The sequence below is a fragment of the Prionailurus viverrinus genome, chromosome C1 (assembly GCF_022837055.1).
Source record: "Prionailurus viverrinus isolate Anna chromosome C1, UM_Priviv_1.0, whole genome shotgun sequence".
Taxonomy (NCBI): domain Eukaryota; kingdom Metazoa; phylum Chordata; class Mammalia; order Carnivora; family Felidae; genus Prionailurus; species Prionailurus viverrinus.
In genome coordinates, this window is record NC_062568.1 from 209,230,036 (window position 1) to 209,253,174 (window position 23,139).

The 23,139-nt window shown below is 48.3% G+C and overlaps 1 protein-coding gene across 4 annotated transcripts in view; it reads right to left on the bottom strand.

Moving 5' to 3' along the window:
* Positions 1 to 23,139, bottom strand: part of CAMTA1 (calmodulin binding transcription activator 1) — an 850,989-nt gene that overhangs the window by 19,931 nt on the left and 807,919 nt on the right. For 2 of the 4 annotated variants that reach the window (XM_047869351.1, XM_047869348.1), the window contains 7 exons: positions 10,936 to 11,087; positions 8,436 to 8,632; positions 7,979 to 8,057; positions 7,481 to 7,796; positions 6,524 to 7,047; positions 1,091 to 1,278; positions 372 to 618 (listed from right to left, as the gene is read on the bottom strand). In XM_047869351.1, coding sequence (XP_047725307.1) covers positions 372 to 618; positions 1,091 to 1,278; positions 6,524 to 7,047; positions 7,481 to 7,796; positions 7,979 to 8,057; positions 8,436 to 8,632; positions 10,936 to 11,073 — 1,689 coding nt within the window. In that variant the 5' untranslated portion in view covers positions 11,074 to 11,087. Of the gene's footprint in view, positions 1 to 371; positions 619 to 1,090; positions 1,279 to 6,523; positions 7,048 to 7,480; positions 7,797 to 7,978; positions 8,058 to 8,435; positions 8,633 to 10,935; positions 11,088 to 12,526; positions 13,381 to 23,139 lie in introns of those variants that run through there. The other 2 variants (XM_047869350.1, XM_047869349.1) reach the window with 2 other exon arrangements.

Here is a 23,139-nt window from a genome sequence, read left to right on the forward strand (position 1 = left end):
AATTTTAGGAGTTCACGGGCCACCTACGGTCAGTCCCAGGCCTCCATCCAGTTAGAAATCCCTGCTTTTGGGTCATAAATTCTTTGCGGTGGAGGTGTCAACTTACTCAATGTTAACTAAAGGATAAATATCCATTATCACTGCCAAGAATAAACTGAGATGCTGACATCGCACTACTGATCGGTTTTATTTCACTGAGGCTTCTGAAAATTATTAATTTCCTGTGACATAATAAGTCCAAATAACGATTCTATAGAATATACAGTGGGAGAACAAAATGGCATCAGGTTTTAGTTCGGATGATTCTGACTTTCGTCTATTCTCCCCCATCTTACGAAACGTCACAACATCAGAGCTCTCTTCTACTCTACCTTGTATTTCCGGAAAGCGGTCTGGACGAGCCTGGCAGCTTCATAGAGTTCTCTCTGCTCGTGATCAGACAGAGTCAGCTGAGCAAATTCGTTCTCTACCTTCTCACTGGTAGACGCGCTCAGGAATTCAGACCAATCTGCTGCTGAGGGAAGGCTGGGTTTCTCGAAAGCTATTTCACTGACTGGGGAGCCGACAGGGCTCAAGCTGGTATTAGAAGAAGGGGTTAGAGGCTCGTTATATGCACTTCTGAAACAAGAGGAGACACAAGGGAGAGAGACTGGTGACTGATCTGCACGACCCATTACATACTGAGTAAAGAGACAAGAGCCACTGCGCACCAGCAAGAATATGCCTTCCTTCAGTGCAGTGAGTTGCTAAACATCCTCTGTACTGGTAACTGTCCTTCAGTGAGTGAGTTCCTACTGAGTACCTGCTACGAGTTTAGCACGATGCTAAATACTAAGCCCACTGAAGACATTTTCCTGCCCTTGACGAAACTTCAATTGAACTGGGGGGAGAGAAACATCGTGGGACACGATCTCACACGCACGAGGGGAGGGAAGTCACGGGAGAGGTGGGGAAGAGGGACCTGAAAGTTTCCTTCCTTCCATCGGGAGGTCTCGTATCACACAGCATTCATCAGACTGAATGAGCCCCCCGTGCCCTTCTCTGAGCCCGGGAGTTCACGCTGGTCAGTGGCCCACGGACTTCCACGGACCTGATCTGGGCAGCGCTTGGCAGACGATCGACATCGGCCAGGTAACTGGCCAGCCAGCTCATGGTACTGCTGATGGTGGCAGTGTCTGTTCTTTCCAAAGCCGAGGGCTCCGTGGGCACAAAACTCTCCTGCTTGATTCGATCAGGCGTGGCTTCGATGATGTGCTCTGCCAAGGTCATCATGTTCACCTGGAAGCCGGAAGTCACAGAAACACTCATGTTAAAAGGGAACCGCAGATGTTATCCAGCCCCCCAGCCCCGACCCTGCCCACCCACGGGAAGAGAAACGAAGGGAGGGCGGCCCTCCACCTCCATCCGCTGGACCCCGGTATCACTGTAAGGTTTTACACAACTCACCCGAGTGTGCGGACGCCTGATTCTCTCCAAATCATAGTCTGGCCTGAAACCTTTAGTCAAATCTTAGGGGACTTCTGCCTTGTGCCTACTCTCTGCTCGCGTCTAGGATCAACCACTTAATGGAACTGTCCCTGGGTACGTGTTATCTGGTGACTCTATGGGTAACCTAAGGGATGCCCCCCCCCGCCCCCCCCCCCCCACCTCCCAGCAAGGCCTTGCCTAGAGACCCCCAGTCCTCTAGAGGGCAGCGCCGAGCCAACCCGAGGGGACAGTTCATGGTTGACCTAAGCCAGTTAGATGATCCTCTTCTTGATTTCCCACCTTCCTGTGAACGGAAGGGAGGACATGGGACCCGCTTCTGGACAACGAGCCTCTCCAGACATCTGCTGCGGGGTTTGGGGCAAAGCTTCTGCTTTCCTGATGAACAGTATCAACGCCCTGGGCTCGTCCCCTCCTCTTCCTGCCTTGACTACAGACAAGCTCCAGCACCCACGTCGTAACCGTGAAACGACATGCGCCAGGGGGAATTTCGCCAAAAAGGACAGAGCGCTCAGGGGAAAATCTCGGTCCCTGATGGCATCACCGAGCAAATGAACCTGTGCATTTCTTGTCATGTGAGAAAAATAAATCATTAGGCTGCTGATACTCGCACCCCAAATACATTCCTAACAGATACAATTAGGGCTCCTCACTGAGAGTCTGCGCTGCCACGTATCTGATCAGACTTGGAGATATGGCCTTGTTTTTAAAAATTTCCTTGCACGTCTCTTGAAAATGGAAATTGAAGACGGCCGTTTACGGTTTTAAGCGATTTTAAGGTGTTCTCCAGGGACCCATACAAAGGTGATAAAATGCTTATCTGACAACCTGAATGAACCTCAAAATCAGTACGCTAAGGTGCAAGAAGCCACACACAGAAGCCTGCATATTTTATGATGCCATTGACATGAGATTTCCAGAAAAAGCAAAGCTCTGGGGATAGAAATCAGATCAGTGGTTGCTTGGGGCTCGGAGGGGAGCAGAGGTGACCGCCAATGGGCACGGGAAACTTTCTGGGTGTGACGGAGGTACTCTACATGGGGCCGGGTTCGCCACACGGGGCACTTGGAGGGGGCGGATTTTATGGGATGTTGAGTTAAAAGCATATGGGTAATTTCCCAAGTTTTCAATAAACAAGAATAATTCTTGTGATAGGAATAAAAACGAAAAACTATCACTGCCTTGCCTTTCCTTCCATGTTGGCCTTTCATTTGCGACTTGAGCAGCAGAAGTCCTACCTTGATTCGTTTTCCGTGAAAGTATTCGAGTATTTTATTACGAGCAAAGTGGAATTTCTGGAGACTCAAAGTTGTAACTTTACATGTAGTCACCGCCCCCAACAATCCTTCATTTTATAAACACATATCAGTGTAAGAACATCTTAGCATCACCACGACTGCCACGCTCTGGGATGCCACATGACACGTTTTTTTTTTTTTTTTTTTTTTTTTTATCGTGAGGGCTGCAAAAAGCAAGGAAACTTAAATAACTTTAAGCAAAATAATAACGTTCTAAGCAGCGGGACCCAAAAAGTCATGTCATCCAATTCCACATTTCTCGTACTGTGGTCAAAGATAGCCTTTAAATGTGCAGCTTTGGGTTTTTGCTCAAATTCTCGCTGTGGTCTAGAGTATGAGCCATTTTCACAAATGTGTCCGGGATACGTAAAAAGAACAATTTTATTTACATAAATATATACATATGTTTGCTATGTTTATTAATTACATACATCTGCATAATTACATGCAAGCATATCCTGCATGAAATCTATCCATATATATTAAATCTATATATGAAAGCCAGCTTTCTAATTGTGTAGTTCCGTGTTTTTACGTCATTTCTCTATCTACTTAATCTGACACATTCTGAGACAAAGGTGAGTGGCACCTTACGATTACGGCTAGGCTTCCACATTTCTTTGTATTTATTGGTTTTTGCTTTAACATCTAGAAGCTGTGTGCTTAGTTACACAGCAGTCCACTACCATAAGGGTTTTATCTTCTCCAACAAAAGGTACCTCCATACTATGGACCTTGAATTGTGCTTTGTGTCTTTTTTCCTTTTATACTCATTTGTCTTTTATATCTTTGTCAGTGGCTTCTGGGCTTTATGGCTTTGTTTTCATGATCTTCCTGTGTGATTTCATTGTAGTTCTGTCTTTTACAAACAGCATACAGTAGAGTATATTCTGCCGCCTTCTTTTTTTTTTTTTAACCCAAACTGAGAATCTTTTAATAGAATTGTCAGTTGGCAAAGTGAGGAATGAATCGCGTTTGAAAATACTACTGTAATTTTATGCTTTCTGCTTATTTCTGTTGTTGCAGTTTTTCCTGAACTTTTCCCCAAGTGGGTCACAATTTCCTTTGTTCCCCCTTCCAATAACTTAGAAATTCTGTCACTTGTTTTTATGCAGTCTAGCTGACGTTAGGAAGCTGACGTTCCTAACAAGCGTATTTCAGCCTCCACTTACCTATCAATAACACGAGTGGAACGAAATCTGTGATCCTCCCTAAACAAGAAAGCTGCTACAACACCCTTCACCCCACCTCTCTGGTGTTGTTAAAATAATCAGAGTATTAGTTATAGGTTAGTTTTAAAATATGACTCCTCCTCTATGTAAAGAATCCCTTCTCAACAAGTACCTTGTACACACAGTCACGTTATCGCTAAGTACTCAGGCGGATCAGTTTTAACTGGGTTTATTTTTCAGTCCTCCGTGAACTCTGCCTTGCCATTTCTTGAATTACTTCATTATTTTTCAATGGTATTTTTTCATTTGGTCGGAATACTTCTTGAGGCTGTTGCTTTTTCGTAGATACATGCTCTTTTTTTTAAATTTTTTTTTCAATGTTTATTTATTTTTGGGACAGAGAGAGACAGAGCATGAACGGGGGAGGGGCAGAGAGAGAGGGAGACACAGAATCGGAAACAGGCTCCAGGCTCTGAGCCATCAGCCCAGAGCCCGACGCGGGGCTCGAACTCCCGGACCGCGAGATCGTGACCTGGCTGAAGTCGGACGCTTAACCGACTGCGCCACCCAGGCGCCCCTACATGCTCTTGATTTAGCAGAATATTATTCTCTCAAGACTCAGTGAAAATGTAAAGTAGAATTTCTCGGGTTATTTTGTATTTCCTGCATCAATTCTGCTTTAGCAAAGGCCAGCTGCCACAAGGAGCTCTGGTACCCAAAGGCTATTAAACTTAAGTTCATTAAAATGATGTAAAATCAGAAATCCGTTCCTGAGTCACACCAGCTACATTTTCAGCACTACATACCAAACCGGCCAGGGGCTACCGTAACGGGGCATACAGACACAGAACGTTTCATTACCGCAGAAAGTTCCAGTGAACAGCACTGTTCTAGACGCTCAACACGGTTGAGCTGCCAAGTTTCACTGCTGATTTATTATTATGTTTACATTTATGTTTATAAATACTATCCTAGACTGCTTAGTACTGATACGCGGTATAGCCAAAGCCAGCAGCTGGTTGTGTAAATAAAGTTTTATTGGCACATAGCCACACTGACTCTTATTTATTTATTTAAAGTTTATTTATTTACTTTGAGGGGGTGGAGGAAAGGGGGCAGAACCAGAGGGAGAGAGCGAGAGAATCCCAAGCAGGCTCTGCACCGTCAGCACAGAGCCCAAGGCGGGCCTAGAACTCAGGAGCCATGAGATCATGACCTGAGCAGAAGTCGGACGCTCAACTGACTGAGCCACCCAGGTGCCCAACACTCTGATATTATCTAAGGCTGCCTTGGTGCTCTAAAAGCAGATTAAATAGTCACGACAGTCTAGAGGGTCCACGAAGCCTAGAATATTTACCATTTGGCCCCTTACGGGAAAACTCTTGCCAACCCCTTACCTAAAAAATTCTTTGATTTCTCAGGCAGCCTCCCACACCTGCAGGGGTCGGCAGGTCGGTGGTGGAACCCCCGGCCCACCCATGAGGAATGGGAACACACAGGCTCTTCACTGTGCTCACAGCGGGACAGAGGGGAGCTGCTCAGCAGCTGGACGTCTCCCCAGGAATGCTGGCCAGGACGGGGGACCTCCAGGCCCCTCCCTCCTGTGGCATTTCGACAGGCCTGGTGCCCTATTGAATTTCTCGTGGGGGTTTTTCCCTGTGACATTTGTTTCGGGTTCTAGAGGAACTTGGAAAGAGAGGAGGCCAAACTCCCGCTCAGGCTGCTCATTTGGTCCTCCCCTAAAATACAGAAGGAATACTTTATTTAGGGGCATTAGCTTGCTTAATAGCTTAACCTCAAGTTTACTTCACTAAATATTCTCTTAATCTATTGCAAGCTTCATGCCCCAAGAGGATTCTGGACGTGTTGTTTTTTTTGTTTGTTTATTTATTTTTGAGGGGGCGGTGGGCAGAGAGAGAGGGAAACAGAGGATCCGAAGCGGGCTCTGTGCTGATGGCAGAGAGCCCGACACGGGGCTTGAACTCACGAACCGTGAGATCACGACCGGAGCCGAAGTCGGACGGTTCACCGACTGAGCCGTCCAGGCGCCCCGGGGATCCTGGCGTTTCTAGGCTTACCACAAGGACGGCCAATTACCGGCTCTCGGGCTATTTCGCTGCACCTCATGCCACATATGCTTTTAGCACAGCTGTGCTCATGTCACTTAGGTCATTTAAAAATCCTACCCACAGGCCTCCTGTTCTAGGCGTTCCTGGGCTGTGACTCTATTAAACCGGTACTTAAATAGGAAACCAGTCTCCCCGGATGCAGAGGGAATCGGAAGATGACTGGTGGGCCCCAGGTGAGCTCTGAGGAGCTGGTGGGAGGGGGGAGGGCTCTGCTGAGAGCCAGGTCCCTGGCGTTCAGGCCCCATTTACGACGCTGGATCCTCTGAATGAAAACGTGGCCCGAGCGGAGGAGACACCCCGACACTCTCACGAGTCAGAACACACTTCCAAACGTCTGCTGGTGAGCAAATCACACGACCTGCGGGAACCGGCTGTGAAGACGTGGGGGGCGCTCTGACGGCCACCCCGGCCTCTGCGGGCTTACCTGGTCCGTGCTTACCTGGATGTCATCCATGGGCTGTGTGCACTCCTCGCTCTCTGCACTATCACGGTAGGGCCCCATGTCTGTATTCACCACCTCTCTGTTAGCCATCATCAGGACACTCATTGGTTCCCGTGGACGCACCTGTGAAGGTGCGGCATCCTTTCCTACACTGGTCCCCTTCGGATTTCCAGTCACCTGTACTGTAGACACACCAATGTAAAGATCTTTGGGACTCCACTTTACTACGGGCTGAGATCCAGAGGCTTGGAGTCGTGCAGTCTCTGGAACGGGAGGGGAGGTTTCCCGGACGCGGTCCCTCACTCCTTCACTGGGGCTGATTGTCTCAGGGACACACTGCTTAGAACTAGGGCTCTGCTTCCTGATATTTGGCTGTTCCAGACTCAGTGCAGTGGAGAGCAGTTTCTGCTGCCTTGCCTGGAAGGACTCAGGGTTCAATTTATGCTTTTTGGGAGCTGGATAATCTTTGTGGCTCTCACTGCTGTAGTAATTAGAGGGTTCAGAACGAGGTCTTCTCAGCTCTGAAAAGTACAGTAGAAAGGACAGTCAGGACAGGCGATAAAGTTAGGAACCCTAAAGAATTAACACTTTCTCTATTGCCTGAGAGACACAAAGTGCAAAGCGGGAACTCAAGATGCGTCCCTAACATTTAAATATTCCCCAGCAGCATATACTGTATTCAGTCAGTCCTCCAAAATCTGTGTTTCTTTCTTAAATGGACACAGATTTTTTTTTTCTACTTTCTGCATTTATTTCTGGGAGGGGTAGGGGGGAAGCAGTAGGCATTCTTACAGCTAAAAGAAAAATCGGAAACATAAAAAAAAACACCAAAAAACCCCAAAAACCAAACCCTTAAACGTATGTGAATATCCTGTGGACTTTTCTGAGGGTTGCTGCACGAAAGCAAATGGGAAATGTGCCAAGTTCCGAGATGTAATCATTTTGCATTTTTACCTGGATTGGTACTTGCAATGACGGTGACTCCTTTGGGTACTTCCGGTGAGTGGATGGCTTCACTGTGCCACTGGGTCATCCAGCTATCTGTATTGGGCTCTTCGCTCGGAGGACAGTGGATTCTGGGGTTCTGTCCAAGCTGAGCCTGCTCATCTCTCTGCAAGTGCTCCAGACACTCTGCTAATTTCACATGACCCCTCGACCTGGCGATCCCCAAAGGCAGCCTTCCTAGAGAGTCCGGAATGGAGATGGCCCGACGGTCCCACTTGTACAGCACGACAGCAGCCTCTAAGTGCCCGAGAGCACACGCCCACATCTAAAACAAGGAAAACAGCAAGCTTTCTCAGTACAAGTTAAAAAAACATCCTCCGCTTTTGCTATTCCCGCCAATGGACAAGTTGGTCCTTGCTGACGATCTCCATGGGGCCGTAAGACCTTACCACATCCCCATGCCAGTTTAGAAAAACGGCTCAGGGATTAAATGAACCCATGCCTTACCAGAGGAGTACAGGAGAAGTGGTCCACATTCAAGGGGTCAACTTCCAGCTCCAAATCGATGCTATCTGCGTGCTTTGTGCTGTAAGGGATGGTACCAGAAATTACCGCACAATTAATCAACGTCCAAGAAATACTAGAATGTTATCAAACCCACAAAGATGAAACCAAAGTGGGCATCCAACATCCCTGATGTAAAGAAGACAGAGTCCCTAATTTCACAGGGCGGTTCGGATTATGAGCCCCGAGGAAAGCAGAGAGTGCAACGTCTCGCTCGCCATGCCTTGGGCAGAAGTTCGTGTAAGATTCCCTTGGGAACTGTCCTCCGAGAAAGCCCTTTGCTCACAGGCTGTCAAGCTCACTGAATGGCCAGATTCCTCTCCACCAGTGGAATGGCCCAAGAGGAAGGTGCGAGCTGACGGGCAAGAGTGCCCACCAGCCGTCCGCACCCCGGCCTTACCGCCACTTGATGAGGGTCTGGATGAGGGTGGCGTAGCCCTGGGCAGCAGCCAGGTGCAAGAGGGTCATTCCCCGGAAAGTCTTTGAGTGGATCAAGTGCTTGGACTTGGCCCAGCAGGCGCGGCTCATCATCTTCTCACACACGACAACCACACGGCTCTCGAAGCAGCTGCCCAGCGTCCCGGGGCCAGAGGCACACTAGGAGGAGGAAGTGTGTGTTACCACCGCGGACCCAGGGCCCTCCGCCAAGTCAACCTTTTCATGTAGGAGAAACAAAATGCTTTACGATTAGCCGCTCAGAACAGGAGACACAAAACCGTGCACAAAGGGGCATCGCGAAACAGACTAGAATGTGCGAGGTTCAGCTCGGCGGCACGCATCCACGCGTGTGGCACGGGGTGACCTTCCGTAATGCTGAGAACACCGGAGTCCACTACAGCTGACACGCGGATTATGAACATCACGCTGATCCATTTCGGGGAAAGCATACACCGCTAAAGAAGTGCCACTAGCCTCCAGCTGAAGTACACGTTGTGGACCGTAGACTACTAGGAGAGAAAAGCAGGGTGGCTGTCCCAATTCTTGCCTCCCTGCTCCTCCCGAAGGAGAATTAAGTCACTTAGATGGGGATCTTCCCCCCCCCCCCCCGCAAAGAAGCACTTTAAAAAGTCTAGTGACGATCCCATCCTTTGGGGAGAGCTTTAGGGATCTTCAAATCTAAGTGATATTAATAACGATAGAGGCACACGGGGAAGAGAAATTCACTAATTTTAACTATGGCTTTCTTCTCTCGATTCAGTTGTAAGGCAAGAAACAGAAAATCGAATGTAGTAACCTCAACAGTTTATCTGAGTCTCTGTGACGGCAGTTCTACGCTGAACATCCTCCCCAAGTAAAGGATACTTCTAGCCTGATTCTTATTTCTGGTATTATTTAAAAAGTCTTTTTTTCCAGCAACAAAGTCCACAAAATTCAATTACTATGGAAGTACTGTTGTTCCTTCTTTTAAGTCTGGAAAAACACCTTGCAAAAATAAAAAGGTGGGTGACCGATACAATGTCATCCTCGCTAGACTGTCAAAACATCTTAAAGGTGGGTGATCCCAACATGCGGAAGGACGACCTTGACTCGGAAAGGACAGGCAAGAGCTGCTCCCGACGCATCAGACAGACATATTCATGAGTACGTGAAAGTTACGGGTTAGTGAGCAGGGAGGGAAATTTTTTTGCATTCACCAAAAGAGCTGCATTTTTATCACGAAAGGTGGACCCAGATATGTATCGAGGCCACCTTAAATTGACAGAAGAGTCTTCAATAGCAGCTAACATGGGATCAGGTGGTAGCAGGCCAGTTACCGGATGGTTGAGCTGTAAAATGACAGTATATTCCCTTCCCTTGATGCAGACTCTGTCTGGTGACAGAAGGTTTTCGTGGGAATCCCTGATTTGAGCCATGGGATACAACAAACAACGATTACTTCTTTTCTAAAATGTAGGGGTCTACGTGAAAAAGAAGCCCGTTGTGGCCTTAATAATATTTTACTGCGCACCAAGTCTTCCCTTGGACTTCTGAAGGCAGGTAAGAAACAAGAACATTCGGGGAAGAAGGGGTTGTTTGGTTTTGGGGTGTGGTCCATAAAATGCTTCGGTTTCAAAATATTAAAATTTGGTATTAAAACATTATTAACACTTGATATTTACAAGGAACATAAAACTCAAAGGTTTCACTTAAAAATGTAATTGCTCGCAGGAAATCATCATTAATCTTGAAGAAAGAGGGGAAAGTGCTCGGGGTTTGCAGGGAATAATAACTCAGTAGGAGAGAGAGAGAGGGGAATGCTATCCATCCTTTGAAAATTTGTCTCTAGGGTCTCCTGAAAAATAATTTCTGCCCAGGCCATTTCTCAAAATGAGACCCGTAAATAAAACTTATGTAAAGCCTTCAAGACTAATGGGACTCTAAAAAAATATTTAGTGACGTCCCTGCATTTGGCCAATGCTTCCTGGAATTTATGAGAAAGCAGATGTGAAACAGGATAGCAGGGCTAATGTTGTCCGACACCAAATAATTCCAGAAACAGCTTCTCCGGGAGCTTCTGATATTGATCTTCTTGACTTTATAAAAGGCCTTATGAATGGCCGAGTTTGATCATGCTTTATATTTATATTTAAAATAGATATGGAATCCACAATACAAAATAGAGTCCAACTGAACTCTGAGTCGCCACTGGGCCTGTTTTCTAAGTGGATGTCCTCGAGCCACACCGCCAGGCAGCAGCATTGAATTCTGGGATCGGCAGCAATGATTTAAGGCTCAGGGAGGTCAACAACCGAGAAGCCCCACCGTTCAAGGCTTCTGTTATTACACAGATTTCAAAATTTAGGGGCACGGGATTATAAAGCACTCCCCGGGACTAATCCAGGAATGACACCAGCACCAGACAAGGGACTTGTGATCAATAAAGCACAGAGTGAAAGGTGATGGTCAGTGCACGCCCGTACCTGAGCCTGGCTTCCTCCGTTCCCGCTCCCGTTTCCCCCTCCGCTGCTGCCTCCTCCGCTCCCCTGTTTGTGCTGCTGGGACCCCGTCATCTCCGCCATCCTCCTCTCCATCTGCTCCAGACGTTCTAGGATGGACATCCTGAACTGGTTATCTAGGGCAGAACAGGTGATAGTGAGGTCGTGTTCCAGAAGAGCAGTTAACACGTGGCCTCGTCAAGCTGCAGGACCGGCATCCGAAACACCATCATCAGCCTAACCAAACCACACAGGTCCGTCCAGGCCAGATTTCTCCAACCTGGCAGTGAATCTCACACCTCACCCAAGACCTGCGGCATCTATGGTAGCCCAAAGCTCTCAGCTAAAGGAACAGAAAATCCCTTTTTTGTCAAAGTCCTGGTTTCCGGTTCCTGGCACCCCATCTCTTTGCCAAATTCCCCAACGGAAGCCTTGGAGAGATCTGATAGGGAGGCCCCTAGAACAAATAAATGAAATGAATACGACTTAAATCAGTGGAAGAGAGGGAGATGTGTGTGTATAAAAGATACATGTACGTAAATATATATACTTTTTAGAGTAGTATCTGTTTTACCCAAATTAAAAAAAAAGAAAAATTTCATTTGTTGATCATTTGCTGGCTGAGACCCTTACACATGTCCTTTAACGCGTGACGGCATTTTCAGAGCCCAGCACAACTAGGTGCTTCACCCCTAAGAAAACCATCAGGCCGTCACCGTCGGAGCTAGGACTGTAACTCAGAGAGGCCTGTGATTCTGTACCACAGTACTGAGATTAGAATCTCTCTCTCCCTCCCCATTCACGCATTTATACCCACCTGTGTGCACACACGCAGACACACGATTTGGGCTGCATGCAAACACGCGAGAAGGAGCTAAGACCATTATGAAAGTCATGAGCACCGAAATTTATTCAACAAATTTTAATTAAAAAAAAATTTTTTTTTAACGTTTATTTATTTTGGGGGGGACAGAAAGAGACAGAGCATGAACGGGGGAGGGGCAGAGAGAGAGGGAGACACAGAATCGGAAACAGGCTCCAGGCTCCGAGCCATCAGCCCAGAGCCCGACGCGGGGCTCGAACTCCCGGACCGCGAGATCGTGACCTGGCTGAAGTCGGACGCTTAACCGACTGCGCCACCCAGGCGCCCCTATTCAACAAATTTTAAATAATGCTGTGCCAGATAGCAGTAAACCGGTCAGAAAAAGGCCTCTTCCTGCTCTAGCAGGGGAAGCAAACAGGATAACGTGAAGAGGAACCATAGGGCGGGACTACAATTTATAGGAGTCGGGAAAGGGGACACTTGAGTTTCACCAGAATAGAAGGAGCCAGGTCTGCAAGAACTGGAGTGAGTTACTACCAGCAAATGCAAAGGCCCCGAGGCAGGGCATTCAAGGAACCGAAGCCAGTGGCTGGACCACCACAGACAGGAGAGCAGAAGGTGAAGTCGAAGAGGGGGGCCAGGACCAGACAGTATGTACTTAAGAACCCTGACAGAGGAAGTGTACAACTTTGAGCAAGACCTTAAGTGCCTCAGTTTCCTCACCTCTCAACTGGGGATGGTAACTGTACTTACCTGAAGGCTTGCCGTGAGGATGAAATGAATATTTGCCAATGCTCAGATCATGTAAGTTCCAGATACATGTGTTAGCCATCATCATCATCATCATCTTCGGGCAAATGAATTCTCTAGGAATTGACTGAGCATCTGTGACAACCTATTTGGCCCCCAAATTGTTAAAGGCGTAACCGTTTTCCAAAATACAACCATCCGAATCGTGAAAAGGAAGAATCCAGAAGTGTTCGGTCAGCGTGCCTGGCCGTCCTCACTATACAACCCGACGCCAGTGAATGATGCTTACTGATCCTACAAGAAATAAAACAGCGGGCGGGCTAACACTTACAGAGTGCCAGCCTCCGTTTCCATCACTCTACAAATATTAACCCATTTACTCTCTACAGTAATCGTGAGGTCGGTACTGTTCTTACCCTCTTTTCACAGAGGGGAAAACTGAGGCGGCGGGGAGGGGGGCTCTCCGGCTCAGGGGCCCGGAGCTTAACCACTACATGACGTGAGTATGAGACCTTGTGGGAAGAGAAGATACACAGGAGTCAGGTTCACCCCTGGGAAGAGAACATTTTCTTGCAGTAACAAGGCAGTAAATACGTGTTTCACAGGAAAATTTCCAGGACCGGGTGTCAACCTGGTTCCACTTTACTAAACCACAAAGCCAGAAGGGGAAGACTGCTTTTCAAAAAATCGTGACATTATTTTTTAATAAAGCTATTTCCAGGAACAACACTAAAGGAAAAATCCTTCGCCTTTAAAAGTGACAGACGTCTTTGTGCCAAGTGTGCACTCACACACACACACACACACACACACACACACACACGATCCATGAACACCAAGGCCCCTGCTGCTGAGCATCTCGGTGGCCCAGTCACCAACAGGCAGGGACCCCAAGTGGGCACGGCATGCGCTTGCACAGTCGTTGCCATCCTGTGACCCTAATGGAAGACACGAGATGCCTTCGGGGGTGGGACTGAGTCCTAACAGCCTGCCCTCTCCGTTAGAAGAGGGACACTTTGCAGAATGAGGGACTCTCTTATTTGGAGCCCTTCCAAATGAAGGGGATGAGGGATCTTCCCCTTCAATTAGCTGGACTCCAAGGAGAACAGCGCATTTTCCTTGGGGAGCTCGCATCAACTCTCCCTGCACATTCCCCGCCGTGCCTTCCATTCAACCACCTGCAGATCCTTCGGCGTCCCGCCGAAACGGGGGAAGCGTCCACAGCCGCCTCCCGACAGTTTCTTCTGCAAGCCCACATAACTTGCACCTGTTAAAGGCGTGTTCAGAATCCATTTCATTTGTTTCGAGCACTTGTTTGGAGCCTGGTGGCCAACAACAACCTGCCATGTCACGCAGAGGGGCAGAAGGGCACAGGGAGCAGCGCCCAGCTGTGGGCCGCCCTGGCGGGGTGCTCGCCCGGCCACCTGGCCCCATGGAGGCGGCTCTGTTGTGGTGGCCGCAGTGCCACAGTGAGGTCAGCCTCTCGTGCCCGCCCGTCTCCTGCCCAGCACGGAGCCTGCAGAGACAGACCCTCCCTGAGGTCACGGGACACAGACCACGGCGTCTCCAGATCAAAACACTAACAGTCACTGGGACTCTGTGACCGCCACCAAGGTTCCTGTGTGCTTTTGTCCTGGGCTGTTCTCAGCGCCATCCCCATGCAGTTAGCTCGTTCACGTTATTAAGCTGCTCCAAGAAGCACTTGGTGAAGATACTCAGAAGCAATTATTTGCCTCTTATCAAAATTATATCATACATAATGGCATCTCTGAGCCTCTCAACTCCAAAGGGGGAAGGTAGTGATAATTAATAATAAGAAACAGCCTCGAATGGAAATGACTGATTGAGCCGGCAGCCCGTAGAGCACAGACCTGATTGTACTGTGTTGGCCGAGACGCAGAAGAGACCTTCTGATCACACTTCCTTTCCTCTGAGCAGGGCCAGCGCCGAGCTCCATCCACAGAGCTTACCCGGTAGATGAAGTGATGGCCTTCGCGGGTCCATTACTGGCAAGTCAAAAGCAACGACTTTGTCCTTGCTTTGGTGTCACAGTTTTGGGGTGGTGTGGAAACCGTATTGTAAGATACTTGGCAAATGCAGAGCTATACGTATGGCCTGGAGTGTATATTATGATTGATCACAGCAGAAAGGGAATAGAATTACTTAGCGGCAAAAAAAAAAAAAAAAAAAAAAAAAAAAAAGTTCTGATTACGTTAGAGTAAAAAAGTAGATTTGGGATTCACTTACGCGCACGAACATTTACTGAGCACCTACCACATACCAAGCACTGGGGGTGACGTGAACGTTAGTGAACACATCCCTGCCCTCATTTGTTGGCTAACGAGTAATTTCCACAATGTGAATAGACTGGATTTTTAAACGAACGTGTGGGAGGGAGGGGTGAGAAGAGAGAAAACAAAAAATGCATAGCTCTAGCGGGCTGATGAAGCTGGCCTCAGCTCTCTCCCATGAAGTTTCGAACAAAGCCAGCAGTGACTCAGCTTTGAGGGATTCCAAGTCCCTCATCCTTAGGACAGTTTGAGCGAAGCGACCCCACTAGTCCTCCGTGAGCCCAAGGCTGCGGGGACAGCACGCCAAGAGCACCTGTTTCCCGAGCACCGTGGACTCTGGGGGTCCCGGTGAGGAAAGCCGGCTGTTCTGCGAGCTCCCGCCTGGTCGGCCCCCCGGCTCTGAGTTCTTGTCTAGAAGTGTCACGGCTCTGTCTGCCTCGCCCAGAGAACAAGCTGCTGCTTACACAGAAGGCTCTCCCACCCTTCCCCCTACCCCTTGGAGAAGTGGGGACAAGTCACGTTACAACCCGTGGCTCTGAAGACTGGGGCAAGGCGAGGTCCGCACAGCAGCTCCCTCCTCCCCGGGGGGAGAAGCTCCGGGTGGCGCGGGCGTCCCCTCCGTGGGGGAGGGTGTGTGCGCTGCCCACGGTGCTCGTCCCTCGCTGCGGATGCCGCCCCACAGGAGGCTTCCGCCCCTCCAGCGGTTCCCACACCCGAGGTGCCATCAGAATCCCCAGGAGGGCTTCTTCAAACAGAAGGGTGGGCCCTGTTCCCAGAGTCTGTTTTACTTCGAAGGTCGGGCTGTGCGTCTAGCATGTTCCCAGGTGACGCTGAGGCTTCTGGTCCGGGGCCACCCTCGGGAGCCGCCGCTCTGAGCCCCCACCTCCTTCCTCGAGAACGAGCCCTCTGTGCACCTGCGTGCCCGGCCGCACGAGACATGAGCTCCTGCGAACGACGCCAGGCCTGGCCGCACGAGCTGTGTCGGCAACCCGGGCCGCACGCTCCCTTCTCACGCGCACAGCCGAGTCCGACCCGGCCGAACTTGAAAACTGTTCAAAATCTGCCCACCTGCGCCGCTCTCTGCAACGCATCAGACACCACTTTGTCGCGCCTGTCGAATCTTACCTCCTCGCTGCTTTCTTCTTCTCCCGGCTGACGAGCTGGGGTGTCTTCCCACGGGTCTGCCTCTGCGCCCTGCGGGTCTCTAAAGCGGCCCGTTTACCTGCATGGTTTCGGGGAACGAGGACTCTGCGGCGCCACGCAGATCCTTCCCACGACATTCAAGACACACGCACATGCATGCCTGCGCCCCAGACAGGAAGTAAAGAGTTCCGATGGCTCTGCAGCGACAGTCTGGCTCGTGATTCATTCAGCCTCTTCACGAGCCCGTCCCGCACCCCTTTTAGCAGAAGCGGCATTTTTAGACCAAGCAGCTGTGACAGGCTGCAAGGAACACGGGACAGAGCCGAGAGCTGCAGGGTTAGTCCTGCGGCCGCGTGACTTTCAAATAATGACCACTCTGCACCTCAATTTTCTCTCGTGGCAAGAGGAGATATCATCATCCTTTTGTTCCTCGTGGGGATGGGATAAACTACTATAGGACATTTTTTAAAGTGGTAAGGCTTTCTTTACCCAGTTATACCAACGGGACCCCCCCCCCTTTTTTTTAAAGGCATCTTAAAGATTTTTAAGTAACCTCCACACCCAACGTGGGACTTGAAATCACACCCCCAAGATCAAGAGTTGCATGCTCCACTGGCCAAGCCTGCCAGGAGCCCCTAAAAAATGCATTTTTGAAAATGTGGGATACTTTTAAATTTACAGACGAGTTGCAGTAGTAGGCCTCCCATAAACCCTTTGTCTGGTTTCCCTTAACACCGACATCTCACGGATCCACAGCGCACCTGTCAAAACTCAGACACTCGCTGGTACGTCACGACTAACTCAGCTACAGACTTGAAACAGACTTGCCGTGACAGTTAACGCCCCTTTTCAGCTCTGGGATCCAGCTGCAGGCGCCACGCCACCTCTGGCTGTTCCACGCCCTTCCTCTCCTCCTTCCTCTCCTCGGGTGTGGCGATCTTCTCCACGGCCCTTATTTTCACAGTGTCCATGGTTTTGAGGAACACCGGACACGTGCTTTGTAGATGTCCCTCTTTTCAGGTAGTCTGATGTGTTTTCTACTGATCGGACGGGAGTCATCAGTTTTCAGGAAGAATATCACAGAGGCAAGGGCTCATCATATGACACGGGTAGTGTCTGACGTCCTGCTGATGCGGACCCGGATCTTTGGGGAAGGTAGGGTCTGCCAGGTTTGCTCTGATAAAGTCACAATTCTTCTGTTTCCATACTCTATTGTTTGGAAGTACGTCAGTGAGTCCAGCCCACACTCAAGGAAAAGGGAATAAAGCTCTACCTTGTGGATGTGGGAGTATCCACATACATTATTTGGAGTGCTCCTATAAGGAAGATCTGTCTTTCTGAGTTTGTTTGTATCCATATAAGCCATTTATTTATATCCACAAACACTTTACACTTTGGTCACAATCCAATACTAGGTTAGCTTATTGCTCAAACTGTCCCGGCTTTGGCCACTGGGAGATCTTCAGGCTGGCTTCTGTGTCCCTCTGACATACCCCCAGCCTCTTCCCTTCTTTTTCGAGTACTTCCTTACTTTCTGGCATTATAAGATGCCCGGACTCCTCTTTTTTTGTCCCTCACCCAGCCCTAGAATCAGCAATTTCTCTAAGGAGCCCTGGTTTCTTTTATTGGAGGATGGCATTTAGAGGCCAAGGTCTGGCTGCTGGGTGTGCTCGCTGCTCCTGGGGTGTCTCACCACTGCTAGGCCCTCCCAGGGGAAAGAGCAAGGAAACACACGTAAGTACAACCCATGTATGCACACACATCTACAATTGTTCTGAATCTATCTATAATATGCTGGAATAAAATGAATGTGAGTCCATACGGACATCCCTACCTCTAACGGAGCACTGCGGTGCCCATTCTAGCCTTCTGGGGGGTACTTTAAACGTAGGTAAGATAACTAGGGGTTACTTAGATATAATAAACCCGTGTATTAAATACTGAAATCTTTACTGATGTATTAAACTACAAAAAAGAAACCTGTAGGCCTGATTTCTACAACTCAAAAATACAGGTTCAGAACCTATCACAGTAGTTTATTCAACGACTGTTACACTTCAGTTCTTAGAGCTTCCCAACAATATTACAAAACATACAGAAAAAATACTCATAATCCCAGAACAGCTCTGAGTATTACAAAGGTCAAGATGAAGGAACATTTCCAGCCAGTCACTGGCCCGAGGGTCACTGAATGGTTTGCTGAGGCTTCATATCCCCTTTTCCTATGCTGGGTTCACCGTGTCCCAGCCTCCCCTTAGGGGCGGTTAAGCATTGTGTCACACGGCACAGCAGCAGTCACGGGTCATCTTTTCATCTTTCTTTGACAGGGATTCCCAACCCTCAAAGGGACCTGTTTTAAAATGTCCCAAATTAATATTTCCCTAAGAATGAAACGTTCCAAAACAATACCAAAATTTTAAAGACAGAGAAACTTTGATGAAGTCAGACTTCCCACAGTGTGTTCTAAGTTTAGAAAGTTTGGCACTTGCTTCTGTAAAAGTGGAGGATCCCAAGTATTTGAGGATCTGATGTAAGAAAGTGTCTACTTCAGGAAAGCAGCTACTGGCCAGACTTCCCAGGCTCTTAGCACTCAGCTGTACCTACTGTTTCCTCTAGATGACCTCTCTGTAAGTCTTGGAAGCTAACAAATTTTCTGGGCCGCATTGAGCAATACACCCTAGGGCAAGTTTCTGACATGATGTCGATAATCTAGTTTTAAATCCTGCCCCTTCGGCCTACAAAATAAGATTGGAGATCTTTGGCATGGCAAAGAATACGCTTTACCGACTGTCTCGGGTTACTTTTCAGGGACTCTCTCATCACTCACTCTTCTTCAGTCCACCGTGAGTTTGACCTGTGGACCTTTGGGCATGCCGACTTCTTCCCGTGTCCACCTGGTGAGTTGTCTGTTCTTCAGAGTGTGGCTTACACATCACTTCAGTATTATTACTGAACATCCACAGTGGGCCGTTGCAAATGTATTGTTTCTAGTCCTCAAAAAAAAAAAAAAAATGAAAGAAATCTTTTCCTCTTCATTCTACAGACGAAGAAGCTGAAGCTCGGCCATGTGTTGCTTGCCCAAGGTCATGCCGCTTGTAAGTATCAGGGCAGGGATTTGAACACAGGCAGGACTCCAGATCCATGCTCTTTCCACTGTGCCCGGTGAACCTTCCTCTCTTGCCCTGGGTCCTAATGGTACTTAGCAAACGAATGCCGAGTTGTTTTCCTGGATGGGCCATTTCTACCAGAGGGAGCTTTCTGAAAGCAGGGAGCTTGCTTGGATCCCTGGCACCAGATATAGAGTGGGTGCTCCGTCAGTGGAAAAGAATTGTTATCTTCTAATGCAAGCTTCTTCTGGAAGCTGACTTACTGACGACGTCATCCAAACTCTGGGGCAAGGGCTCTGAGCCACCTCTGTCAGCCCCAGTGGACTCCAGGTGGCTGCGGACCCATCAGTAGTCTACCACTTGGTCCGGTGGACAGACTGGTCAGAATGATCACAACCCAACGGAACTGACTTGAACGCACACGAGAAAGCTCTAGGAGTCTCCTTGGCTGGCTGCCGCTTCCTTTCGGCTCAGGTGAGGAAGTGACGTCACTGCAGTGTGTTGGTGCGAGACTCTGGCAGAAGAGCTGAGACGCAGCTGACTTCTTTACAGACACAAACTGGGATTTCATAGCAACGTCACTCGTTATCCACTGAGCTTCACGTTAAGAATACAGACCCTCCCCCCCTTCTTTCATATGTGCCTACCTTCCCCTGGCCAAATGGGATCTCGGGGACACAAAGGGCTGGGCGCGCATCTTGTGGAAGGGGTGCCTGTAGTTTGTTTCAAAAGCGCTTCCCAAGTTTGTCAGGTTGGGTAGTTGTATAAACAGGACATTTTTAGTGTCTTAAACAAAAAAACAACACACTTTCTAGAACAGCCTCGTGAGGTATGCGTGGACCTGAACACCTGAAAATCAGCTCACAAATAATACCTGCAAACACGAGAACCTGCTGCCACAATTGCTCGATCGGAGTCACCCAGGGCCTTGTTGCCAGAGTAGAAGAGAAAGTTTCGCCTTGGCAGGTAAATGAATGAAGGAGCAATCATCAAATACCACCTGCTATTTTAAAACGCGTTATTTGTAGCTCAAGTGCACATGTGCCCTCCTGTTGCTATTTGGACTGGGAACGAGAGACTGTCTCTCATTCCATTTGCAGCTCTTGGCCACGCTGGCAGGAGAAGCTCATGAAGCAAAAGGAGGTATGACTTGAACTATTTCTGTAGGGACTGCTGCTTAGGAAGTCTCCTAAATTTTTCAGGAAGCTCGGAAAGGCAGGGAAAATGAAGTCACTTAATTCCTTCCCAGAATAAATGGGGCCACCAGAGCACATTAAGCTGTCCTCTCCAGCAAGCCATTTAAGATGTCCAAGTGCAGAGGGAAGGGTAAGGGCCGGACAGAGATAAGGCACAGGCTGTACCACTCTGATTTTCCAAAGCAATGGCTAAATTTAGCCTTAGGGGAAAAAAAAAAAAACACCACCCTGCGTACTCCACTTTTTAAAAACTCCCCAACTCTATATGCCAAGACAAAGGGAAATTAGCAATTCTTCTTAGACTTTCTTCATTTGCACTGACTTTGGACTCGTCGTTCCTCTCCACGGTCTGTGTTTCACGCTATTCGGTCGTGGAAGCGCCAAGGAAAATGGTTTAGGATGCTGCTAAAACAACAGCGATTAGGAAACGGAATGTTACAAGGGGGGCATAGCAAACATCACGATTTCTCCCTTGAACTCTTTCGATGCCAGAGCTTGAGGCGCAGGAGGGCAGAGATGTCAAACCTATTCTCCAAGGACGCTAAGGCTGAGCGGAATCCCCTAGGAGCTCAGCTATATCACAACACGTGGGAAGCACGCAAGAGCACCCCAAACCATGCAGGAGCCGACTGTGTGGTCAGTAAAGCAGCAAACCCAGCTGGAGTTCGACGTAGTAAAACTGTATCAGATTCTATACCTACCTTCACAGCCTCCGAAAGAGAAGAACATTTTAGGCTTGCGGACTTCAAAAAGCCACAAATTTGGAGGACACCGCCTCAACGGTTTCAGCACACGGTGGAAAGAGGAAATCTCGCAAGCACAGACGGAGACGTTCTAAAGTAGTAAGAGGAGAGTGGATGGGGACCTGGGGAGCATATCACCACTAAGACTAAGGAGGTTTTTAAAGAAAAAGTGCCGTAATGAGACTCGGGGACAAGCGACAATGTCCCTCACCTGGACGCGAAAAAGGTGCGACAGTGGAATGGCGTTTAAGTGGGAAATGACAACCCTAACACCTAAGGGCTGACAGCGCAGAAAATGCACAGGAAGTGTCAGGAGGCAAGAATACTTTAATTAGCCACCAGCAGGTTGATCTGTGGTGCTCGGCTTTAGCGACAAAAACTCCCCAACACCTAAAATCCTTTGGGAAGAGCTACGGAACAGCAGAGTCGTTCGCAAAGCTCTACTCGCCAAGGCTCCACCATGGCACTGGTCTGCCACGGTTCTGCAGAGGTAACAGCGAACAAGAAAACTCAAGACGTTGTGGCGGCCGCCGGGGACACAAAAACCAGGAAGGTGTGAGCCTCTACCTCCAGAAGCTCAGTCGGATAGAAAAGTAAGGAGAAATCGTGTGAGCGCTATGAAGCTACACTCGTTCTGTTCACTGCGATACTCCCGAGGCCTAGCGGGATGGCCGGCACACAGGAGGTTCTCAACGTGGATTTACTGAATAAGTGACTTAATTTCATCTGTTCGAAATATGGAATGTGAGTTGTTTTTTTTTTAATTTTTTTTTCAACATTTATTTATTTTTGGGACAGAGAGAGACAGAGCATGAACGGGGGAGGGGCAGAGAGAGAGGGAGACACAGAATCGGAAACAGGCTCCAGGCTCGGAGCCATCAGCCCAGAGCCCGACGCGGGGCTCGAACTCACGGACCGCGAGATCGTGACCTGGCTGAAGTCGGACGCTTAACCGACTGCGCCACCCAGGCGCCCCGGAATGTGAGTTTTAAGAAGGACAAGGCGAAGGGCAGCATGCAGAGCGAAATATGTTTCCATTAGTCATTTCTATGATGCACTTTTCTCCAGCCAAGTTATTGAAAGTGGTCCTTTCCCTTCTCACGGGGCTACCTTTTACCTAATCAATCCCATCAAATGTATCAGGGACCAGGCAATCGAAAACAGGCAAAATATCTAATTGAGACCGGTATACAGCAATAACTCTTACATTTGGCGGTTTTCACCTCAGAAGTAGCATCCCAGAACCAGGTCAGGTGGAAACATTGTTGGCGGTGGGGGTGGGATGGGGTCGGGGGGGGGGGGGGGAGAAGGGGGAAAGGAGGGGAATTGAAAACTCCATAAAAAAGAAAACTTTGGGGGGGGGCACCTGGCTGGCTCAGTTGGTAGAGCATGTAACTCTTGATCTTGGGATCATGAGTTCGAGCCCCACACTGGGGGTGTAGAGATGACTTAAAAAAAATTAAAATCCTAAAAAAAAAAAAAAAAAGAAAGAAAAAAAAAGAAAGAAAAATTTTGCTAGTAAGATGTGCTACCTGGTACCTAGAGAAAAGAAGAAACAATCCTGGCTGTTTCTAGCTAATGCTACTAATCATAATAGATGTTATTTGCCCTGAGTTCCTGGTGGTTTTCAATATCTGAAAAGCCATGAATTTGGGATTCTAGCTGGAAGAGTCCTTCTCTGTTTCCAACTCCTCCATACATTATTTAGATGCCTGCTGCTGGCGATGCTTTGCTCTCAGAACTGCAGGAATGCCATCTGCACAGACTTTCCCAACTGTCTTGCCTACTCGTGAGAGTTCAAGCCCAAGATGTTCCAAACATACGTATTTTTTTGTAAACACTGGATTCTCCACAGAGACTTCAGTTCTAGAACTTGAAAGTTTATCAACTCCGATAACACTTTTTCATAATGCCGTGAGATTTTGTAAAAACCTAGAACAAATACAGGTGAAGACATCCTTTCCAGATTACTAGATGGAAATGTATATATTTTAAAGGAAATGTATTTGTTTTATGCATATATTTTAAGTATGTATGTATTTTAAAATTTAAAAGAAATGTATATATTTTAAAGGAAATAGCTGTATTACTTTAAAATACCGGACCCATTACAAAGTAGGTCTTGATAGACAAAAT